Below are 25,592 nucleotides of genomic sequence, written 5' to 3' on the forward strand. Positions count from 1 at the left end.
AAACATAATGAGGAAATGTTATTAAGTAATGCACATTGTCTGACAATGTACTTCATTTGTTTTCCAGACTGTTTTCCCAATTGAACTGAAAACACAATCGCTCCATAACCAAGTATTTCTGCTGCATGAATTTAAGCATAGGTGAAAAACATGTAGAATTTTGTTCAGTAATAAACTTGCACATACTGCAAGATGTGATGGGATTAAGCAAACACCTTTGGACTGGGTACAGTCCAAATACATTATTTAACATGTCTTAAACAAAATATTTTCCTTCATGTTTCATTTACGTCACATGTCAATGAATAATCTCCAACTGGTTTGATGGTCCTTCAAGTAAGGAATGTCAGTTAAAGAGAAAATAGTCCCCAAATGGCAATCAAATTTAATGCCTTCAGATCTAATGGCAAAATTCATGATGTCAGCTTCTTCACACATCTAATATGAAGTCAATGCATGTGTATGTGTGTTTGTGAGAGAACGTGAGATAGAAGATATTCCATCTGGGTAAATTCTGACTCAAGTCCATATTGTCTGATTTCCAAATACTAATACTTGTGTTCATGTACTGTAATATTCATTCAGTCATTATTCCATGCTGCATCTGCCAAGAACATTTATGATGGATGGAGAGGGGGAAAAACACCCTAACTGAAACACAGATGGACAGAACAAGATCCAATGAATACACATTATTGCTGCATAATTGGATATTTAAGCTTGTGAAAAATCAATTGTATCCTATGCAAAATAAAGCATCACTTCAAGTATGGGATTCTGCAATTTAATACTAACAGCATCTCTTACAACCAAGTATACAGTAGATAGGCTATACAGTAGATGGAATGGATAATTCAGGACCTGTTACTAAATTAATACTTGCTTCTTCTGTTTTGCATTTCAGTTCATCTTTTAGTAAATAAGCATTTAAGGGCGCAGCTGAACTAAAATAATTCATGATATTAGTTTTCCTTTGGGAACTGGGTATGTGCATGAAAGCCATCTATAACTCAGAACACAACAGTGTGTCGCTATAAAACTTGACCAGCCGGTCCTCAGTAGTCATGTCATATTTTGCCTCAACAAAGAGTGAAAACTAGAGCCATTTTTTTTATTAGTCACATTAGCAAAAATACATTCACCGACTGAGATTTTGGGAAAAAAAGACTTGCTGAGAACAATTTAAGATGACCGTTTCAGTTTAGGATTAAGTACCAAAACTAGTTGATTGCGTTTATGAAATATAAAATAGTAATAATAATAATAATAATGTAATAGTATTGTAGCGAGCGAAGAACCACACCGGAATCGAGCTTGCGTCAACAAGTGCCTTTATTGACACAGGACAACTTAACTGCAAAATGGATGCCACGCTGGGGTCTTTCAACGCCACACCCCTCTCACTCCTGGTGCCAACAGCACAACCCAGTCACTCCCATGATGCATTGCGCCTCACGTGATCTCGCGCGATCGCTACATAGCCCCCACCTGAGGGGTCAGACGCCCTCGGCGACCCCATCACCCAACACAAAGTCTCTTAAATACCCCGGCTGGCAACGGCGGCGAACAGGCCGTCTAGGATTGGCAGGAGCCGTGCCAGGCGTAGAGTCACAGGGGCCGGCGCACGGACTACCGCCACCACTCGCCTCACCAGCATCCGGGGCGAGGGGTCGGTACGGTGAGAGTCTGTCCTGGTGCAGCACCACCATGCGTCTCTTGCCGGACATCCGCACCCGATACACCACCTCAGACAAGCGGTCTATGATGTCACAGGGGCCTTGCCAGTGGCTGCGAAGCTTCGGAGAAATCCCCTTTTTGCGGACAGGGCAGTAGACCCACACCTTGTCCCCTGGCATGAAGGCCCGTCCTCTGCAACGGACGTCGTAGCCCCTCTTCTGCCGAACGCCAGAGTTCGCCTGGGCCTGGCGGGTGTAGTCGTGTACTACCAGCAGGCGCTCTCTCAGCCTGCGAAAATAGTCCATCTCCTGCCCCCCAGGGATTTCCGGCTCTGGCGGGGCACCAAACACCAAGTCCACCGGTGTCCGGAGCTCTCTCCCAAACATAAGAGCGGCAGGCGTGCACTGGCTGGACTCCTGAACAGCGGACCGATAGGACCACAGGACCAGCGGCAAGTGACGGTCCCAGTCTTTCTGGTGTTGACTGGTGAGGATGGCAAGCTGGGTGGCCAAGGTACGGTTAAACCGCTCCACCAGCCCATCACTTTGCGGGTGAAGCGGAGTTGTTCTGGTCTTACTCACCCCCAGCCGTCGGCAGACCTCCCCAAAGACCTGGGACTCGAAGTTCCGTCCCTGGTCACTGTGGAGCTCGTTAGGGACTCCGAAACGGGCGAACATCTCCTCCACCAGTCTTTCTGCGGTCGTAGCCGCGGTCTGGTCTGGGACCGCATACGCCTCTGGCCACTTTGTGAAGTAGTCCATGGCCACCAGAACATAGCGGTTGCCAGAGTTGGTGACTGGAAAGGGCCCCAGGATGTCGACTCCAACCCTCTCCATCGGGGCCCCCACCAGGTACTGCTGTAGCGGGGCATGGGAGCGCTGGGTCGGTCCCTTCTGGGCCGTGCAGGCATCACAGCAGTGGACATGCAACTCCACCTCCCGCCGACAGTCCGGCCAGTAGAATCGCCTCCTGAGGCGGTTGAGGGTCTTGGCATTCCCGTAGTGCCCCGCCCCCACCGAGCCGTGGACTGCCTGGAGAACTTGGGGCCGTAGGGCCCTTGGCACCAGCAGCTGCAGGAGGTCGTACCCTCGTCCTGGCGTTTGCCACCTCCGGTACATCACTCCGTCACGGACCACGAAGTTGCCCCACTGGGAGTGGTAAGCCTTCACTTCGGGCCCCAGGGCAGACACCTCGGCCCACTCAGGACGGCGTCCCGCCTCCAGCCAGCCCCCCACCAATGCAAGGGTCACATCAGCCTCCTGCTGCTGTTTCAGCTGCTCAGTGGTCAGCGGGAGCCATCCTTCTCCATCGTTGGAGGGGCTGGCGCTGGCCACGCTGAGTGTCATCTGGCTCCGTTCCTCCTGCCGCTGGCAGTAGCGACACTCTACCGCTGCACATGGACGCCGGGAGAGCGCATCAGCGTTGCCGTGAAGTCGCCCCCCCCGATGCTGGATGTTGAAGTCATATCCCTGGAGGACCTCCAACCAGCGGGCCACCTGGTCTTCAGGGTTCTTAAAGTTTAGAAGCCAGGTGAGCGATGCGTGGTCAGTACGGAGCAGGAAGTGGCTCCCAAGCAGATACGGCCGGAACTGCCGCAGGGCCAGGACCACTGCCAGTAGTTCCCGACGGGTGACGCAGTAGTTCTTCTCTGCTCTGCTCAGCGCTCGACTGAAGTAGGCCACCACACGCTCTCCTTCTTCCCCCTGCTGGGAGAGGACAGCCCCGACGCCGACATTGCTAGCATCTGTGTCCACAATAAAGGGCAGCTGAGCATTGGGGTACGCCAACACTGGGGTTTCAGTGAGAGTTCTCTTGAGTTGGGCAAAGGCGGCTGCGCATTTGTCGTCCCAGTTGAACGGCTGGCCCTTGTTGGTGAGGCGGTGCAGTGGGTCGGCAATGGTGGCAAAGCCCTGGACGAACCGCCGGTAATATGAAGCCAGTCCCAGGAAGCTCCGCAGCTCATTGACATTGGCTGGGGTTGGCCATTCTTGAACTGCAGCCACCTTCGCTGGGTTAGTAGCCACACCACGAGCGCTAACCACATGGCCCAAGAACTCCGTCTCCCTGGACAGCAGATGGCATTTGGCAGGGTTCAGTCGCAACCCGGCCTGGCGAATGGCAGCAAAAACCTCACCTAGGTTGGCCAGGGCTCCGTCGAAGTCAGTGGCATGCACCAGCAGGTCATCAAGGTACACCACACAACGACTCCGCGGCACATCGGCCAGCACCCTCTCCATCAGCCGCTCAAACGTAGCTGGTGCGTTGCAGAGTCCAAACGGCATGACACGGAACTGCCATAGCCCCTGGCCGATGGTAAAGGCAGTCTTTGGTCTTGCTTCGGGGGCCAGCTCCACCTGCCAATAGCCACTGCGGAGATCAAGGGAACTGAACCAGCTGGACCCAGCGATGTAGTCGAGGGCGTCATCGATGCGAGGGAGTGGGTAGGAGTCTTTCTTGGTGACTGCATTGAGGCGCCGGTAGTCTACGCAGAACCGCCAGGAGCCGTTCTTCTTCCTCACCAAGACAACCGGGGCAGCCCATGGACTATCTGATGGCTCGATCACACCAGCGGCAAGCATCTCACGGACCATTTCCTCCGCCGTCTGCCGTCTAGAAAAGGCCAGCCGATGAGGTCGTAGGCGAATGGGTTGAACATCACCCGTCTCAATGGTGTGCTGGACCAGGCCAGTCTGCTTACAGTCCTTATCTTTGGCAGCAAAAATGTCTTTGTAGCCATCAAGGAGGTGTTTCAACTGCTGGCGCTGCTGGGGATTTAGGCCATCGCTGCTGCGTAGCCATAGCTGGTATATGGCCTCGGTTGTCTCTGTAGATGGGGCGACAGTTGACTCTGTGGGCAGTTCTGGGGCAGGTTGGGGTTGTGCCAGGCTGCTGGGCCGCCGTTGAACTGCAGCTGATTGGTGGCGCCTCCTCGGTCGGTTCCCACTCTCTCGGCCAGCCTGGAGCTTCATGGGCTCTCCGCCAAGGGTGACAGCCTTCCCTACCACGTCGACCTGGGCTCCCCAGCGGTTCAGCAGGTCCAGGCCGATGATACACTGGTCCTGGATGTTGGCGAGCCAGAACTCATGGATCACCTCCTGGTCTCCGACCCTCACTGTCAGCCGCCTGCTCCCCCCCATGACAGCCGTTTCCCCTGTCACTGTCATCAGCTTGGTGTCGGTTGGCGTCCACGCAGAGGAAGGTAAGGCGAGAGTGTCGGTGCCTACCAGGGAGATGGTGGACCCCGTGTCCATCAAGGCTTGGCAGGGCTGTCCATCAAGCCAGCAGTTCAGATACAGTCCTTTGGTATGGCCACAGCGACCCACCAGCGTGCATCTACCTTGGAGGGGGTATGGAGGTCGGAGTGGCAGCCCCCTCATTGAGTCACTCCGCTGTCGTTTCCCGCCTGTCTGGCCTTTGGAGCAGGAGCAGGACAATCCCGTGCGATGTGACCGACCTCATCACACCGGTAGCAGCGGTCAGTTGAGCGGGGGGCCCGCTGGAAGCGCGGAGGTCTTCTTTGGAGCTGCAGTGGCGATGGTGTGGCTTGGCGGGTCTCTTCGGGCGCCCCCCCTTCCTCATAGTCAGACATTCTGACATTTGGCTGTCGAGCAGGACCCCTCTGTGGTGCAGGCTGACTGGAGAGCACCGCCTCCGCCCGTTCAGCTTCATACAGTGCCTCGTTGAGGGACTTGGGCGCGGCGAGGCGAACATGCTGGCGCAGTCTTTCAGGTGTGAGCCCCCGCAGGAAGGCATTGAGGGCCAGTTCACCTTGAACAGCTGCATCAAAATGTGGATAGCCCTGCTGGGCATACAGCTGCACGTCTGCGGCAAAGGTGCCCAGGTTCTCCCCTTCCTGGCGGTGTCGGCTGGCCAGCTGCTCTCTGCCCTGGTCAGTGAAAAGCCGCTGTCCAAACCGCCTGTGTAGTGCAGTTTTCAAGGTGTGGAGGTCCTGCTGCTCTGCCGGGGCGAGATCAAGGAGCACTTGCACCGCCTTCCCCTCCAACGTTAGGGCCAGGTGAACAGCGGCTTCTTCATCACTCCAGCCACTGTACGATGCTGCTAGTTGGACTTGGGCGAGGAAGGGCATTAGCGGCGTCATCCCATTGTATTTGGGCAGCTTGACTGACGCCTTGGAGTCTCCCCCGAGGCGATGGCGCTCCAGCGCGTCTGTTGCAGCGGCCTGCTCGGCCAGCAGGGGGCGATGCCGCCCTGGCGCGTCTGTTGCAGCGGAGCTCCATGGATGTTGGAGCTCCATGGATGTTGCAGCGGCCTGCTCGGCCAGCAGGGGGCGCTGACGCCTCGGTGCGTCTGCTGCGGCGGCCCACTCGGCCAGCAGGGGCGGTGGACGCCTTGGTGCTTCGGTTGCAGCGGCCTGCTCAGCCAGCAGGGGGCGCTGCCGCCTCGGTGCGTCTGCTGCGGCGGCCCGCTCGGCCAGCAGGGGGCGCTGACGCCTCGGTGCGCCTGCTGCGGCGGCCCACTCGGCCAGCAGGGGCGGTGGACGCCTCGGTGCGTCGGTTGCAGCGGCCTGCTCAGCCAGCAGGGGGCGCTGACGCCTCGGTGCGTCTGCTGCGGCGTCCCGCCCGGCCAGCAGGGGCAGCAGACGCCTCGGCGCGCTGGAGCCGTCAGGAAGCCGGTCCGCCTTCAGCATGGCTCTGACTGCTCGCTCGAGTTCCTTGATTTCCATCTCCATCCTTCTGGAAGTCGGAAATCCCACTTCTGACACCAATGTAGCGAGCGAAGAACCACACCGGAATCGAGCTTGCGTCAACAAGTGCCTTTATTGACACAGGACAACTTAACTGCAAAATGGATGCCACGCTGGGGTCTTTCAACGCCACACCCCTCTCACTCCTGGTGCCAACAGCACAACCCAGTCACTCCCATGATGCATTGCGCCTCACGTGATCTCGCGCGATCGCTACAGTATGCAGCAGTACATAGTTTACATATTGCATATAGCAGGGGTTGGCAACCTAAGACTCCACCACATTTGGTATTGCCCTTACACAGGCAAGTCTTTTTCATGCCGACGATATAAGACAAAGCACAATATGAAATGAGAATGAACTGCATGACAAACATTATTTTTAATAATGCAGTGGTTTCAGGGCAACAAAAAAAAAAACCCACACACACTCACACACAAAATCACTTTGCTCTTCCAACTACATGAAGTGGGTGGAATAGGAAGACCATGAAGAGGTCTGTTGGCAATGGCTTATACGCTCACCCACATGTAATAAATCTACCAAAAAACAAACAAACAAGAGAACAAGAAAATGTTAAATAATGCAGACAATTGAATGTGCATGTCTGTTTTAAGAGGATATTCATGTGCTTGTGTGGTGAAATGTGTATACATGGTACAATACAATCTACTAGGAATACAGCACATGTTCTACTATATTTATTTCTGAGCTAACATCACATCACGTATGCAAGAGCCACAAATCACAGAAAGGAAAACCAAAAAAGGTCCAAAGTGGAGAGGTCTGTAATGACTCTTCAATTACCGGTAATTTAATATAGTGCAAAACAATAATGTGTTCCATTGTCTATATGGTGTCATCAACTAGCATAGATCATGTTTTTGTACGTAAAACAGATATATAAAGTATAAAAATGCAGAAAGGTGGCATTGCATGAACATAAATTAGATGTTACTGCTTGCTTTCTTATTATTTCTCCTGCCCATATTGGTCCTGTGTGGATCTTGAGTCAATAAAATGCTTACAATTCTTCAGAGAGACTATCTGGTCACTGTAAGAGTAGGATAGATGAAGGCACTTACTTATAATCTCTAAATTGTCTTCCGTCTTCAAATGACTGAACAACCTGCCAAATCTACCCTCACCCATTCTCTCCCTCTTTCCAAATTTCATTATTTTAGAACAGCTTTCAGCTAATATCTGACATCAGGTCCAAAGAAATAGACGTGCAGAGAAAAAACACACATGGCCACATCTGTGTGTGTCTGATGGCCTGTCTGCCCTTCATTCTGAGCATCTGTCTTTCTCTGCCTAACTACTCCTCACCATCTCCTCAGTAAGAAAGAGAGGTGTATTTTCATCAGTCTCATCCACCAGCTTTTACCGTCTCCTGACACTTTATCTCAGAAAGCCCTCTCTACTTGATGTCTGACTAAACTACATTAAATGACAGCTTTGTCAACCTTCTCCAAAAGAGTGAGCAAAACGTATTAGGCTTCCACCAACACTCTGAAATGTTTCTTCATAGGTAAGAAGCAATTTCCCATTTTTTGTCAGATCTCATAGAACCCAAAGAAATGTGTGATAATGAAGATGCATTCAGACAGCAGCTTCCTATATACTGTAATTAGTCATTTCACAGTTATTTAATTTCATCAGATGCATTATTTTATATTTAATTAACTGTCTCAATCACCACTGCTGTTTTAGAGGGATCAAGGGTTATAGTGACTCTGGAGAAAGATGTTCATTGTGAAGCTCAGTCACGGGTCATCAAATATGTTTTGGGTCAGAGGTGACCAAAGCCAATGAGCCAGTCAGTGTTTGGTCACCTGTGAATAAGACTGATCAATCAATGATCTGTTTACACAGAGTTGCTTTGAAATACTGTGTATCCAATAGGACTGAAAAAATAAGAAAATAAAAGTGAAATGATCAGGGATATCCTGGCTCTTTTGCTGTTGCTTGACACATAAATAGGAGGATGGCTTTACCCGTCACTCAGAATTACCCGATTAAAAGGAAATGCACACTGTTGAGAGTTTATTTTGTAAGCTTCTCTGCTCTATGCTGTTAAAAGTTCTGATAAAGTGGGATTAAAGGTTTCCACACCATACTACCCCATTATAATGCTCGGAGATGCAATAACGCCCCGCTTTCACCCTTTCCAAGTCACGCTTCCCACTGAATTAGATTGTGATCGCTCTTTCTGAGGTCACTTTTAATTAAACTGAGATTAGGACTTGACACGCAGGATTAAGGATCATCCTACTGCTTCAAATTATGAATTCATAACTAAAAGCATATTGCGTTCAACCATGACCTTCATATCATTTATGCATAAGAGCAAATGGAACTCCCATAATTGTCTTCTTCTTCAGAGATAAAAAGCACAATAGAGTTAATGAGGTGGGTGTGTGTCTCAGTGAATGCAATTGAGTGTGGGAAAGGTATAGTCATCACACGTAAGCAAGAAAATACATTCATTCATTATTATGGTCTGTTTTAAGGTTAGTTAGGCTTTGTGCATTCTATTTGGCTATGTGCCCTAAATAAATACTTAAATGCCCAAATTTACCTAAAAATGAAAAATCAAACAACTTGAATCTTCATTTTGAGGAGAACGTCATGTTCAGGGCATCGTTAATGACACCTCACGGGAGCAGCAAGGAATAGCAGTTGTAATTTTCTCTGAATAATTGGGAGCGACACGGAGAGCTTATTAGAGTTAAAGAAACATCCACGAGCCGAGTCACATGATTAATGCATGTACAGCCAAGTGAGAGGAAATCCCTCGAATTGATAATTTAGATTACACAAAAGCGCAACCAAGATTATACTCTTGAGAAACTTCTTTTGGCAGATCTCTTTGTTTGGATTACGTTTGGCCAAGAAACCTATTTCTGATTGACCAAAGAAGCTGCTCTAACTTGTGCAACGGTTTTCTACTTCTCTGTCAGTACATTTAGATCCATACAATGAGGTGACCATTCAACAAATAAGAGAGAATAAGTGGAAGTTAGAGTGCAACTCACAGTTTCAGTGACTGCTGCTTGTGTTACCCACTTAGAGGGTTAAAAGAGAAAGCTAAAACCAAACGCTCTTTACCTCAGTGATAAAAGCCTTGGCTGTCGCTGGGCTCATGAATAGGACAGCTCTGCGTAGCGTGTCTCTGTAGCGGTGCAGCTCCTCCACTCGCATTGTTCTGAACAGACTCGTGATCATCATGTTGATATTAGATTCCACCTTTTGAAGGGATACGTCCATTCCCTGCTGAGAGGTTCGGTCTAGGAAATCCTCAATTCCACGAATATCTGGAGAAAGAGAGGGATGGATGAGACTGATATAAAAGGACAAGCAGAGAGACATACAATCATATTCAGCATAAATAGAACAGAGGATACTTATTGGAGTTGACTGTTATCTTATTATTATAGGTTAAGGATATCCCTCATTCCCTCAGTACTGAGCCATTCTTTGCTTCTTTTTTGCTTGTTTGTTTTTTGTATTTTCTCTTTGTTTATTTTTTAGCATCTGTCAGGTTTGTATTCTCTCTTTTCTTTTAGCAACCTACATGTACAAACTCTCTGTCTTACATAAAATAAAAGCATATGGTGGCGATTCATTAAAATTGAGAGACATTTGCGGTTGTTTCTAAATTTGATTTGGCAAAAGGAGAAAAAAAAGTGTTAAACAGAACCATAACAATAACTTAATTTATATGTAGTAACAAGGTATAGCTTATTATTATATCATCTTGCAGCACTTTGAACATATAAGTAGGGGTTGGTGTCAGGCTGGCAGACGGAGAAAAACAAAAAAATAACGTTTTCTCCAACCAATTTAAATACGTTTTATGGTAATGTGGGAATCAAATGAGTGTGTGTGGGTGATCTATTGAGTTTACAATGTGCTTGATATTTGATAGTTACATGGTTTCATGTCAGCCTGGACTTCCATGTTATTAATGAGTTACATCGCAGGTCAAGGAAATCATAATAAAAACACTTTGTTTAAGACGAGTGGTAATGATGTTGGAGGGCATGTATGTGTGAAAGAGAGAGAGAGTGTGTGTGTGTGTGTGTGTGTGTGCGTGTGTGTAAAGCAACCACCTAATGATGCATTCGATATGGAAAACGAATGACATTGTCGTCATTGCTTGTGTCATGGCTGAGCAATTAACTGGATTGATTGCACTTGTTCAGGGTCAGGGGCAAATGGGGCGATTGCAACAATGCTGAATTTTGGAGGTTTAACAAAACCTTTTCAGGCTTTTATCTCTACACAATGTACAGTCACAGTTGCACATCTAATCTGTTTTGTATATGCATACATGAAAAATAATCTAGTCAATCTAATCTGGCTAAAAGCACAGATTTATCAGAGCATAACAATCTAAGCATTATTAATTAGATGCGTAGACAATAATAGATAATTTGTAATTGTTGCCTAGAAGGCATACAGACTAAACAATATTCAAGATGATTTGTGATGCGAGGCATAAATTGAGTCTCAATTTTGTTGAAGTTGTGTTATGTGGTCACCAATATAATGTTGGTGATGCAATTGCCTCAGTCCATCCTGTGACCAATGTCTTGGGGAAAAAAACAAGTCACTGACCGAGTACATGTCATTCAACTCAACAGAAATGCAGTCTTCAATAATTTATGAATGACATAATAATACAATGAAGATATTGAGTGTTGCTTGAATTTGATATGACAACCACCTGGAAGGACAGAAACATATAATTTACCTAATACTGAACATAGCTTGGTGTAATTTTATACACTAATGGTTAAAAGCATCCTGAATGCCTCAATCAAAGCTTGGTTGAGTTCCTGCCTCCAGCTGTTTAAAGGACAAACCTTAAGCGTGCACTGCCCGCTGCTGAGTGGATCATTGACTGTCAGCTGTTTTTTCATCAAGGAACATCAGGACACCATCGCAGATAAAAAAAAAGACGGTTAAAATTGCCACGACCTTGGCCACCCAGGCAACCATCTGTTTGAGAAACATTCCTCCGGGAGACAGTACCGGTCCATTAACACTGCGATTACCCATCACCTCAATAGCATTTTCCTGAAGTGCTGGCATCTTACGCAGCCACTGCTCTGAAGTCTCCCAGGCAAAGACATATTGTGCATCCCCACAGTACCAAGCCTCTTCATCCCCATCTAATAAATACGACTGGTTTACTGCTTCCATGCTATCCCCTGTCAACTTTTAGAGTGTTACTACAGGTTTTGTTCCAGTATGCCACAACAGATTATTGCTTTGTTGTGTCAAATAAATTCAATTCCTATTGTATTGCCCTATTCTCAAACTTTAAAAAAGGAATATCCACAGCCACACCAACAACTGCATCTGAGGATGCAGATGATGTGCTCATTAAGTAAAAAAACAAAAAACAACAACATTGTAGCTTGTAGTCGACAACCTCCTGTACCTAAAACTTTCCTGTGCCACAAAACTGTGATGTAATCAATTCAAACCAGGTAAAGAAGGAGGCTTGGGAGAGTGGATATTATGTTAGGGGTCACCAATGAGGTAAAACCATGACCACAATAAAAGAGCACAAAAGCGTACTTCCACAATTAACTAAATTATATTAATAAATATGGATTAAATATGCCACTCATAAATACATAGCGTGCGCGTAACAGAATAACTAAATAAATTAAATAGTAAAAACTGATTATTTTACCTTAGATGAGTTTTGATTAAAACAGAAAAATATCTGTTGCCATGAAATCTGGGCTGACACAAATGTCTTTTCTAAAGTGGCAAGGTGATCTGAAGGAGGAGGGAGGCAGGGAGGGTAAGGGCAACCTTGCATAATTTTTCTAACCATTTAATGCCAGAGTGAAATTACACATGACAAAGAGGTTTGAGCCAAAGTATGTTTTCTGCCACCATAACTTCTCACTTATAAGGAACTGTTAACAGTGGAAAACAGCAGTATTAAGAGCAAGCAAAACATTTCCGATAAAAACATCATCCAGGTCAATTTCAGCACATTTAAAAATAAAATTGCACAAACTGATATATTAAATAGAGTTCCCATATCAACACTGATAATTTACCAAGAAAATATTGCATTATAGTATAAATAATTATGATTTATTTGTAGTTTATTTACCCTTACATAACCTCAATATATAATCTGGAAATTAAGAATTCTAATTTCATTTGATATTCTGTTCTGCTGTTAGAACATCCGCACCACTTTGCTTCATCGCTCCCTTCAGCCTTTTCTTCTGGCTATCTTTATCCCTGCCTCAGGCATTTCCCTGTTGTATAGCTCAGAATCAGTCGTTCTTAAAATATACATTGAGCCTCAGATGCAATGGAGGCCTTTTTCTCATATGTTTAGACCCAGAAAATGAAATTATCTGTTAAGGTTGAGGCTGAAAATGTTCGGGGAACCAGCTTTAGGGATCTGAAACTCAATTTTGGAAGTTTACCTTTATATAGGAAGTCAAATGCCTCAGGCACAAACCCATCAGTATTATTCCTGACTGCCTCACATAAATATAATTCATTTAGATCAAAGTGGATATCCCTCTACAACACTCTTGTTTTATTTCTAAACTTCTCTCATTTTTTTTTCTAATCTTTTTTTTTTTCAAAGATTACATTCGCAGAGTTAGGCGGCTCGGTGGCGCAGTGGTAAGCACTGTTGCCTCGCAGCGAGATGGTCGCGGGTTCGTCTCCGGCTTGTGGCCATTCTGTGTGGAGTTTGCATGTTCTCCCCGTGCCTGCGTGGGTTCTCTCCGGGTTCTCCGGCTTCCTCCCACCACCAAAGACATGCAGCCTAGGCTGATTGGTGACCCTAAATTGTCCGTAGGTGTGAGTGTGTGTGTGGCTGGTTGTCTGTCTCTGTGTTGCCCTGCGATGAACTGGCGGCTTGTCCAGGGTGTACCCTGCCTCTCGCCCATTGACTGCTGGGATTGGCTCCAGCTTGGCCCGTGACCCGATAACGGAATAAGCGGTGAGAAAATGAAATGAAAAAAACATTCGCAGAGTTCCCAGAGAGTATTTAACTGACATTCCAAAAAGAACATTATGTAAAGTGAACACCTATCTTACTGATTTCAAAAAGATTTTACATAGTATGTATTGCCTTTGTTCTATTTTATAATCCACAACATATCGCTAATGGACAACAGACAGAACGGACTAAGCCGACACACATGTTGCAGCTATTTCTGTGGAACCAATGCTTACGTAGTTTTGGACATCATTTTGTCATTTTTATTCACTTATGCTATCTGTTTCTGTGCTTTTCTTTTTTGAAAAGCATTTTTGTATCAAATATCATCACTATTATGTTTTTCCTTCCTCATAAATCACAATTTCAAAAATGGATCTTTTGTTTGGTGATAACCATTTTACAATATACCCCAGGACTTCCTGTCATTGGCTAAAAGCAAAGCAAAGCAAAACAAATCATCCTAATGTCAACAATGTAATTACACCTAAGTGGTACTTCCACATTTGGTCAGCGAGGCCAGTGTTACCGTGGTTCTGGCTGGGTTGTGGGCAAGGTGACTCCACGGTGAGCAGCAACTTGCCATTCACATTTTTAATATACAGTAATATCGGGCTTTACGAGGTGAGCATAAAACACCTGAGAAAGGAATAAAAAGATGTGAAGTAGGCCTCAGAAAAAGAAAGGCAACAATGAAAGAAATAGGAGGGAAGAGAGAGAAAGTAGAGAGAATATGTGTGTTCTCTGTGCCCGGATCGCACCAGTAGAGCTGAAAATAGGGATTGGGACAGCAGCTCCATTGCTTCATTTGAGGGGACACACTCGACTGTCTGTTCTCTAAAGAACTCTCCTTGTACAGAGGTGAGTTCTATTGGCAATGTTGCTATCATCTTTAAAGGCCATCTCTGTCTCTCTCCATCAATGCGCTCCCTCTCTCCATCCATGCCCCCCCCCCCCTCTCTCTCTATCTCTCTCTCTCCTTTTCAGTTTTGCTCTCTCCTTTTCCCCTGTCAACGGGGAGAAAGGCCATTAGTGGAACAATGGTGATCTTTAAAAGGCCTTCTGTGGCTGAAAGAACAGCGCAGCCAAAAAGACATTGGTTGCACGTGGTGACTCACTTGTTATGGAGCTTAGTGGGGATAGATGTAAATGGGGTATATGTGTGTTTGTGGGCTTTCATGTATTCTATTTTGTGCGAACTATAACACATTTAGGGTTATATTCTGAATTTAAATTTGATTAATTGTCCAGCAAAGGAGGACATGGTGTCCCTGATTTCAGTCTCGATTAAGATTGGGTTTGGGAAAGTGAAAACCCTTCTACCAGGGATGAATATATTTGTGGGGGATTTACATGATATTTTAAAATAGTTGATTTCATGGTGTGGAATGGAAGCTTTCACAGGAGTGGAAAGGATTTGGCTCAGAGGGAAAAAATCAGGATCAATATAATTTGCTTCAGATTTAAAAAAATTGATTTGTTGTATCTCCAGATCCAGAAAAGTCCATCATTAGTGAAAGTGTGCTTTTTGTGAATAAAGTCTAAACTAATAATGCTATCAAAGTGAATCCAGTTGCTAAAGGTTTGTTTTCATGGTTAAGGAATCTAAAAATATAGATACAATAAATGGAGGGCTATTATTTTTGGTGTAAATCACTTTTCTAGTTCATTAATGAATCAGACTGGCTGAAAATTATTTTTGCTAGAATTGCGTAGAATCGATTTAATTACAATATGTACCACAATGTTTTTGAGGAGGTGTGGCACTACATTTCGAGAACGCCCACATTAGCCACTACTCAATACCCATCCAAAACAAACTGCTTACTAGAGCCAACTCGTTAGAATGTACTTTCATGACATATTCAATACACATGCATAAAATGCTTTAATATCATAGCAGATTGACTTTGAACTGGCAGAATCCATTGCAAAACAATTCCACTGCAATTATGTCATCGGAGCTCAATGCATACAGCACATTCAATGTGTTAATTGACTGCAATGAGTGGAATGGAGCCCCCATTATAGTTTTAATGTTAAAATCAATTCCAACTCACCGAAGGAAAAAATCAATTGCGCTACTCTCTACAGTCTGAAACTACTGCTGTACTTTCGGCTTGTCCCGTGAGGGGTCGCCACAGCAAATCAATGCTCTCCACTTCACCCTGTCCTTTGCATCGTCCTCCCCAATATCAGCCACTCTCCTGTCCTCCCTCCCTACGTCCATGTATCTTCTCCTAGGTCGAACTCTAGCCCTGTTCCCTGGCAGTTCCATCCTCAGCATCCTTCTACTAATATAGTCTGAAACTCCGAGGTGTAAAACTGCCCTCCACCCTGCAATGAGTGATGTCACAACTGGTGTTTTCCATCAGCTAGCAAAATAACGAGTAGCATGACTAAATTATATCAACAAAGCCATAAAGAAATTGTCGTGGAACCAAAATACCTATGATATGATAAGTGCAAATAAGACCAATCTAAACCCAAGATAATACGATGTAAATTCGGACGACAAACTCTGAGAGTTTAGATAATTTTTGGGACAACACTTTAAAAGACAGTAACAGTTACATAACATGCATGTGATGATACTACCTTGAGAACTAATCAAAGAAGTTGGGGGTACGTAAGATGCATTGTGCACAATGACCACCAAATGCAAAAACGTAACAACATGCGACGAATAAATCCACATAGAGGAAAACAGGAAAGTAATATCTATGTGGAAGGAAGCTAAAAAATGTTATAAAGCAAAAAGGCACTTTATAAAAGGGCCATCAGTTGTTGCTTGTCGAATGTTAGAGTTAATGGGCTGGAAAGAGAGATGGCAGAGAGACAGCGATAGACACAGAAGCAGGGTAAAGTGAGACAGCGCTGATGTACCATTAGAATAAAAATGAATAACAATACTATGCATAGGTCAGTCTCTCTCTGTTACTGTGCATTTGCATACAAATGTTCATGTCTGAAAGCATGTCTGTCTTTGTTTGGTAACAGAGAGGGCGAGTCTGGTCTCTGGATTTACATTAAATCTCTCAATGTCCTAACATCTTATTATTTTGAGGAAACACTGATAGCAATCAAACTTACAACCATGTCAGTGATAATTATCTCTATTATAATGGTCCATTAAATGAATACTAATGTTAATGATTGCTTTTTCAAATGTGTCCTTACCAAAATCTGAATCATAAAAGAGGAAGAACTTCTGCCAGCTGTACTCAGACACCACTTGCATGATGACCTCATTGAGATAGACCAGTGGGCGGACCATTAAGGTATAGTCATCTGCTCCAGGAATGCGACTGGTTCGTGGACAGGAAGAGCGCGGCGTTCCTGCTGGGGAGCGCTGGATGAAGAGGTGGGGAATGTGCATGGCATCGGTCAGAGTCTGAAGGCTGCCCGCTGACATGCAGCCGATTGAACTGACCAGAGCCAGGATGCCGCGATTCATCAGCTCACAGGCTGAGGAGAGACAGAAGGGAGGAGAAACCACAAAAAAGGAGAACAGATTAGAGTGTGTTGGAGAATTATTATTTATTATTATATTTTATTATTATTACTCTTTTATGCCAACAATCATTTGTGATGCAAGGTGTGTAACAGTTTTGATCATATCAAGTATCTGTGATAGGAATTCACAATAACAAGTCTTCAAGCAACAACACAAAAACACCAAAGGAAAAAGGCAGAGGCATTCTTAGTGACCTGCTTCTGCATGTTTTACATGCATTGCATATTTATTTTGAGGACAAAAGATGATGCAGTTATACAAAACCTGTGCTCTAGTGAGCGCAAAGACAAGGAGGAAGCTGGATTCAGATGCATGCATACACAGCGATATAAAAGGTATGGGAGGAATTTATGGTGGACAGATAAAACTGCACCGATGAATCCTGTGTGGCATGGCCATGGTAAAAGAAGACAAAAACACAAAGAAAAGTCATGTCTCACTTTATAAATATAATTTTTTATATTTATAAATAAATAAATATAAAGCAGTGTAGTATAGAAAACTATTAAAGTATTCTTCTACTTTAATGTGTCTTCAAAAGTGTGTACAGTATTAGTATACCATTCGGTAAAAGCTGCCCTTCTCTTGGACAGATGATCCACAGAACTCCAGCTGTTTGTGCTCTACTGCCTAAATGGCCTCAGCACAAACACTGTCTGTGCTTATTTCAAATCTTTTTTTCCTACCTTTCTCATTTCATCCAGTGCTGTCAAAAACAGCTCTACCTCCTACCCTCTCAGCCCACGCCTCTGTTAGCTCCTTCTTGTCCAAAACTGCCCCTCTGAGTGCTTACCTTTCAGCCCCAATCATTTCAAAGCTATAGTCTTGCAGTGATTTTCATTTCATTTGGCTCACAGCACCGCTGAATGTTGCATGCTGTCCTAAAATTCATCTGCCACCTTCTTCTACATCCTCTCTCGCATCCCCTCTTCAAGCGCCTTCTATTCCACCCACCCATCTTCCTCACCATCTTTACTCACCAGCCGCATTCTCCCTCCTTCTTGTTTACCCTCGTGGCAACAAAAGCAGCCACATATCCTCACTCCCTTCCTCACACCAGACGTCCTTCGATTAATCACGTCTTTATTACTTTCGTTTTTTTCAAAGTGCTTTGCTTCCCTCAGTCTGCTCCTTCATTACTTTTACCAACATGTCCTCATAAATGCTGGCCTTACACTTTGGCCCCATTCTCATCCTTATTTTAGTATCTAATTTGGCTTTGACTCTGCTCACTGCATCCCTTGCTGCGAGATAAGAACCAGAATGCGTTTATTTCACTTCCAGTCGACTCGATTACTTCCACGGAGTGTCTGAGTAAAACAAAAAGGAGTGGAAATAAAGTGTAAAGACAGCAAAGTCAACACACATATGCAAAAACAAACATGGTAGAGGCAGAGCACAAAAGCAAAGAAAAACAATCTAAAAGGCACAGCCTGCCCGTATATAACACAACACGGACTAATCTGTTGACACTGCAAAAATATAGCCAGAGAAAGAAAGAGAAAAGAATGAAAAGCTTTAGGAGACAGACTTGCGGTGCTGAGAAGAGCAAAATGAAGCCATGATCCCCAAATCCTTGCAAATTCCAGCATTTCTGTGTTTGTCTTCACATTCAAAATGCACAAAATGCCATCTTTTTAATAGCTTTTGTTGGTTAATTATTATTCTTACTGATGTAAATTGTATGCACTGTTTGACTGTTTGAGAGGCACATGTCATCATAAATTCATTGAAAATGATTGATGTGAGGATTTTTACATCAAATGCACCAAATTCAAGACCAAAAAAACAGTTCAATTTAATGTTAAACTGGCTATAGATGTTTCTCAAGTGTAATTCTAATTTGAAGGTGACAGCTTTAAATATGTTACAATAAAATCCCATTCTTATTTAACTACAAACAGATTACTTCCTCTTGTTCAACAAAATAAGAATATTTTACTCAAGATTTTCCTCATGCACTGATGTAGATGATTAATGTGAACAAGCTAAGGCAGTTTCAATTTCACTGCCCATTGTGCAAGTCCATGTTTTGAGAAATTAATTACAGTGTAACAATATATAATTAAACTCCAGTAAGTCTCAGCATACTGCTTAGTCATGGCCATTATTCTGAAACCCACTGAGCCCAGGATTCAACTTCTATCTAGCATCATCTTAATGTTTGATCATGTGCTCGAGGCTGTGTGTGCCGGGAGGTGCAGACATGAATAGATAAAGATACACGTAATGGATTAATTTGTTCATTCAAACATTTAACAGTATTTTCTCCCTTCGCATGTCAGCATGTGCATCTTTTGATAATAGAGCCGGGTGTTCGAGTATCATTGCCTTCATCCTCAAAATTATCCATCCTTATTTTAGCAGTTGTGTTAACTCTGTAGCTGTCTTGATCATTTCGACTGCAGTTTAGCACATTAACTTAGCATCATCAACACTGCATGATGGGTGGCTTGGCTAATCCTGTACTTATATGGCCACTTTGGAGAATTAGTGCCTTCATCCTCTCTTCAACACACATTGGATGTGCTGTGTGCTTCGGACTGGTAGTCTCATTAACGCTCTCTGCTAATCATGTAAATAGCCGATCGCATTTACCAGTTCAACATTTTTACATTGAACTGAAGAACGTGGCAGCCAAATGTGTCGTTAACTTAGAGTTTAGAGCACAAACACAAATTTGGACGCCTCCATCCATCCTCAACCGCTTATCCGGAGTCGGGTCGCGGGGGCAGCAGCCTATGCAGGGAAACCCAGACAATCACAGTTTACAACTAGAAAACCTGCAATTTTACCAAAAATGTCAAACTGATCTCAGTAAATTCTTTGTTCTGATTGGCTGCAGGATGTGCATTAATTCTGATTAGGGGACAGATCAAATGTTATTGACTCTGTCTTACCAGCATAACATTAGCTTTCAGCTAAGATCTTAGTATTCAAGAAATATCTCCCGCTGCCAAGTTGTTTTCTGATTTATGGCATTTCCATCAGGGCTTGCCTGATTTATGGCTTCTGGAAACTTTACATTTTCATAGCAAACCACTTAAGAATGTAAATTCATGGTCTTTCATTTTTTGTTATGCAAATAGGGTGATATCCTTTGAGATGTCCATTATCAAAAATTAATGGACCCCACAGAGGCCAGAGTTTTTCACTGCACTCTGATTCATTTATCAGGTTGTGATTAGTTGACATGGTCAAGTGAAACTGACAGAATCGCTTCATTTAGCAAAATGTTGTGCTCATTGCAAAGACGAGCTGTCGGCTGACTGTTATGATGCTTGACTTTATTAGAAGTTCGTTCAAAATCTACTGAAATGACCCAGGGTGCATCTCCTCACCAAAAAACTGGAGCTCTTATGTGTTTTGTGCTCTGACACAATAGACCTCTTTCTCTTGCTGAAAATACCAAACCGATAATTTCTCACAAACACTGTCTGTTTAAAGCTTGCCTCTCCACCGCTTACCTTTTGATGAACCGTTTCTGGTCCCTTTATTTTGTCACAATTAGCATAATCTATTCTGAGTTTATGCCCCAGAAATGTATTTAACCTCTCATTCATCCAGTTTCTTTTTTCGCTTTTTCCATGTTTATCCTTGTCTTTCTTTTCCTCAAAAATTTATATTTTTCCTACTTGGTATCTTTTCTTCTATTTTGAGAAAAACTCCTTTTGACTCTCCCCTTTGACTCAACACAAGCCAACATTATACATTTGAAGGATTTTAGCTGCTCACTGTTTCCGTCACCTTTTGCCACTCATCCACACTCAGCTAAATCATTCACTCCATTAACTGACATTAATGCATGTAAAGTAGATGATTCAGGGATGATTCATTTTTCTTTCTCCCTCCATCCATCTATTCATTCATCCATCATCTCAATTGTTTGTTAGATCCAATTAAACTGCTGGTCACACATTTATTCGGTTCATTATGTGTAAGTATATCTCTGTGTTAATGTATCCTGATAAGTGCAATCACATAACAACACAGACCAGCATTTACGCACTGACATAAAGAGGCTAACACCTGCTTATCAGGATTCACACAATCACTCACGCATGCCAATGGAACATTTGGAGTGGAAGGGCCAGGAGTCCCATCATCGCCCATCAAATACACAAATGGCTGCTCTCCTTCCATCCCTGCTACAGAACTAATACTCGATGATGATGATGATGATTATAAGAATCAATACTCTTAATAATCATATTTTACAATGATCACAAATATGCCACATTGTGGATCATCATCATTGTCCTCACATTTTGACACCCTGAGCAAGTTATGGCGAGTCGGTCTAAGAAGTTACCCTCTTTTTTCACTTCCCATGATGCTCTGTTTTTTACAGCCAAATTTACCACGCATTCATGTCAATGGCGACATTCTTTAAAGTGTTGTAGTCATGTATTATTTCTCCCAGATTGCATTGCATGACACTTTATGTATGCTTATATCACTGTAAAATACTTTTGAGCAACTTAAGTGTAAAGTGTTTACCATCTCCTCCTGCACTACAATATTTCGAGAGTTTCCATAGCATTTTTTTAACCATGCATCATTACACCACGCACACTCATCCATATTATCCAGGTAATGATCAGATTTCTGATCTTATTTTTTTTACTCAGTTACATGCTTCACCTCACAGCACAACTCATTATCAGCAAATAATTATCCAATATCTATTCATCAGTTTGTGTTCATGGGTGACAGAAAGAAAGTACAAAATCAAAAGAAGTGCACTGTGATCCAACTTGCCCAGAGAGCCCAGCCTTCCTGTGGCAGCACTTCATCCTCTTTCCCATTTCTTATTTCCCTTGGCTAGTTCTAGCATCATCCATCCTCAGTCCATTCAAAGACACCTGAAGGCCATATATATATATATGGGCTTCTGGAATGTGTTTAATTTGCAGATCCTAACCCTTCTGTTTTTCTCTCCTCTCTTTAGTTTGAATAATTATTTTGCCACACTCTTATTTTACATATTTTTTCTTAACCTTTACATTTCTTGCCTTGTAATAGCCTCTAATGTGAACCGCTGGAAGATACGGATACACACTGAGCATGTTATTCAATGTGTTTATATGGACTGCCTGTTGCCTACTCCCAGTTGCCCTCTCTCTTGCTCACTTGCGCTCCTTCATAGATTTCCTGTGTCAGATTGGGTAATGACCCATTTGTCAATGCTTTAATCATATTTAGAAAATGGATCGGTTGTTGTTCCCTGCTAATGGCTTGATGTGTGTCTGTTTTCATTGCCTTTGTACACAACAGATGCCATATATTCCCGCTTGATGTCTCAATAGTCAATTGCACACAGGTGTGGTTTATGTGCTTTGTTTTTCTCAAAGGGTTTTTATTCCTCGACATGAACATGATTGTGAAAAAGCGAAAGTATAAACTGATGTGTAAATTCAAATGAAAAATGTGATTTAAAATAATCTCAGTTGTTACCACAGAAATATGGACTGAATGTCTCCCATATTGTAACTGCTGAAACTTGCATAATCTTTCCACAAATTATTATTTTTTTTAATCATAAGTACCGTCAGATTTTGAAAAAGGTTTGGCAGGGAGTAGACACGGGAACAAGTGGGACTGTGTTACTCATGAGAAAAATAGATTCTGAGTGGGTAGATCAATTTACTGTTCTCCCCTTTGGATATGCAAGAAGTGGTTAGTGTCGAGACAGCACGCTATTGTCGGACGTTTAACACAATATTTAGAAGCACAACAACAGTAAAATGTGTTTCCTGTCACTGTGGTGCATTTTCCTGTGCCAAAGACAGCAGCATATTGAGTGATGAAACAACTTAATTAGCTGCTGCTGTATAAAGACAGAAATGGAGAATAAGAGGATTCAACAGAAATAAAAAAAAAAGCAATTTTTGTTCTATAATGAGTAAGTTAAGGATGGGCATTTCAGAAGGATAATGGAAAATATAAGACTAGAAAGAGGTGCATTGGGGTGAAGAGCTTTATAAAATACAGGAGGGATTGACATTTTAAAAAAGGAGCAGAAAATGCTAATTAGCAGTTAAAAGGAGGGAGGAATGAATTAAGAAAATGGGAATTCATATGTTATATATTCATATATAAAAAATGAAGTTTGCACCATTGGCTTATAAAAGTGAATAATTATACAATATCAATAACTGGAGCCGCTGTGGCACGCAGTGTTGTTTTTTTAATTTGGTTTTGAGTGTGTTTTGTGAGCTGATTAGATGAATGGAGAGGATATAAAGATAGAATGGACATAAAGGGGTGCTTAGATGAGATAGACTAAAGAACCACCATGCTTCCTCTCATGTCATTCATTTGTTTTCTGATAATCTTTCAAGGCCAGTGACATAAAAGCCAATGACTACAGTTGCATTGGATATCTGTGGAGGCTGGAGTTGTGACTGACAAAGCCATCAAAGCCACGACATCACTGTGTCAGTCTCTTCTGTTTTGTGATGTGTCTGTACTTGTATGTTTTTTGTATTTTGTCATTACTGTTTGTCGGGGTAATTCCCTGACACCCTGTGTAATAATGATTAAACGCACACAAAATGAATCAGGCAGACAAGCTTCGATACTTTACCGGTAAACCCTGACACTGTTACATGTAACACGACTTCACCGAGAAACATTCCTAGTCAGTGAACCCTCATTGACAATGGCAATAAACTACTTCTGATTCTGATTCTGAGTCTCCCTCCCTCCCTGTCTCGGCAGGATGTATGACACATTTTATGTTGCTCTAATAAGAATTAGTGAGCTCAGAAGGAGGAAAAAGTGTGTCTGTGGGTGTGTGTTTGTATATTGGTTGGTTGGAGCTACAGCATGCTTGTTCCCAGACAGTTGTTTTTTCTCTGTTCATATACTGTTCATATATACAGTGTGACAGGTGACAGATGACAGATGGCAGCCCCCCCTACTGTAAGTACCTAGATAGAAGGAAGGAGCAAAAGGACTGATGTATTTCAAGTTGAAAAACAATGGAAGAATCTCTACCAATTCCTGGATTATGCCTCTCTGCTGTCAATCTGTTTTCCCATAATTGAGTGCGCAAGTGTTTATAGCCAATCACACAGCATGAAAACATTAACAAAGATACAAGATTTGTACTTAAAACAATTTATTTCAACTGTGTTTGGGTTTGATATCTGTTTTGATTAAAATATCTGTCAGTTTTGGCTTTAATGTGTGCAATATGAATCTGTGATAACCGTCAGCTTGTTGCTTGAACACATGTCTGCCGAGGCCTGAAGTATTCTGTTTCTTCCCACTCTTCACCGTCTGTCAGCTGGAGGAGCACTGAATAATCATTTGATCATTGGCACACGCCAGGCCTTATAATAATAAAATCTGACCCACGACATTGCGAAGAAAAACACTTGTAAATTTTACAAATATGTGTGTGTGCGAATGTGTGTAATGTACATTGCATACAAAATATGTCAAAATTAAACTATTTGAGATAACAAAGATTTTGGTGGTGACATCTTTGAATAAACATTGCAAACATGTTTGTGGCGCTTTGCAGAATATCTCATGTATCTAAAAGGTGTTGCATATCCTTGTTAAATTGTTTGATCCTGATGAAACAAAGAAACACTCAATGAGGATGGGTGCTAATGCTTGCAAAACAATTAGAGGATTGTGCAATTGTGCGTGTGTCCATAGTCACACTACAAAATGTATAGTGTGATTATGTGGGAGGTGTTTGCACATAAGCAGTGTACTATTGAGGGACTGTAATTGTACTTTGTTCCTTGCTGATGACGCAACAACATTACAGTATATGTGGATGGTCTGCAATGATTCCATGACATTACTACCCTCGCCGAAGGGAAGGCAAGGGTATTGCAATTGGGTCTGTCTGTTTGTTTGTCTTTCCCATCATGCCATTCGTGTCCGTCCCTCTTAAAGTGACACTCCCATGTTACAGCACAGGCACAATTCCTGTTCATGTAAAAATAATTCTAGAATCTGCATCCAGATCCGGATCAACGCCATTCTCGGGGAGGACCGAGCCACGGACAGAACCTTGCTTGTGTAAAAAATTCAAGTCGATTGGGTTACTAGTTTTTGAGTTATGTGCGCGGACAGACAAACAGACAGACAAACAGACAAACGGACCCAATTGCAATACCCTCGCCTCCTCTTTGGTGAGGGTAATGAGAAGGCATTGACAACACTTACTGGATACCATCAGCAAAAAATGAATTGGCAATAAATAGAAACACATATTGATGAATAGTATATAGTTTGCGTTAACGTTTTTGAAATTAACTCACTGATTTAGATTTTCTGCCCAGTGTGACTTGTTCTTTAGACAACAGCTGGCACAATCAACAATTGTTCATGTGATCTTTGATGCAATGACAACAGCCCTTGTTTTTTCAGCCCTGTGTTGTAGACTAGCACAAAGGGCCAGGTGGAAATGGGGCAAAAGACGAGCCAGACAGCAGGACGTGGGAATGGGCGCTTAAGCACTGACACACACACTCAGCAATTAGTGACAAAGTAATTGCATCTCAGCAGTCATTAAAAAACAAAAAAAACTACATCACATACTGTGTTGATGGAGAGTAATTTTCTTTCGGCACTTCATTTCTTAAAAGATTAATTTGAATGAATTCGATGTTTTTAGGAAAACACCGATTACTATAATGAGCGTTGCATTGTTAGCTGGTTGTTTGTG

General features: G+C 43.3%; 1 protein-coding gene across 1 annotated transcript in view; it reads right to left on the reverse strand.

Moving 5' to 3' along the window:
- The window catches only part of grid2 (glutamate receptor, ionotropic, delta 2), a 275,340-nt gene that overhangs the window by 121,130 nt on the left and 128,618 nt on the right, over window positions 1-25,592 (reverse strand). The window contains exons 3-4 of the mRNA XM_068738374.1: window positions 16,561-16,848; window positions 9,495-9,700 (exon numbers count right to left, since the gene is read on the reverse strand). Of these exons, the coding sequence (XP_068594475.1) occupies window positions 9,495-9,700; window positions 16,561-16,848 (494 nt within the window). The remainder of the gene's footprint in view (window positions 1-9,494; window positions 9,701-16,560; window positions 16,849-25,592) is intronic.

This window comes from Brachionichthys hirsutus, chromosome 4 (assembly GCF_040956055.1).
Source record: "Brachionichthys hirsutus isolate HB-005 chromosome 4, CSIRO-AGI_Bhir_v1, whole genome shotgun sequence".
Classification (NCBI taxonomy): Eukaryota; Metazoa; Chordata; class Actinopteri; order Lophiiformes; family Brachionichthyidae; genus Brachionichthys; species Brachionichthys hirsutus.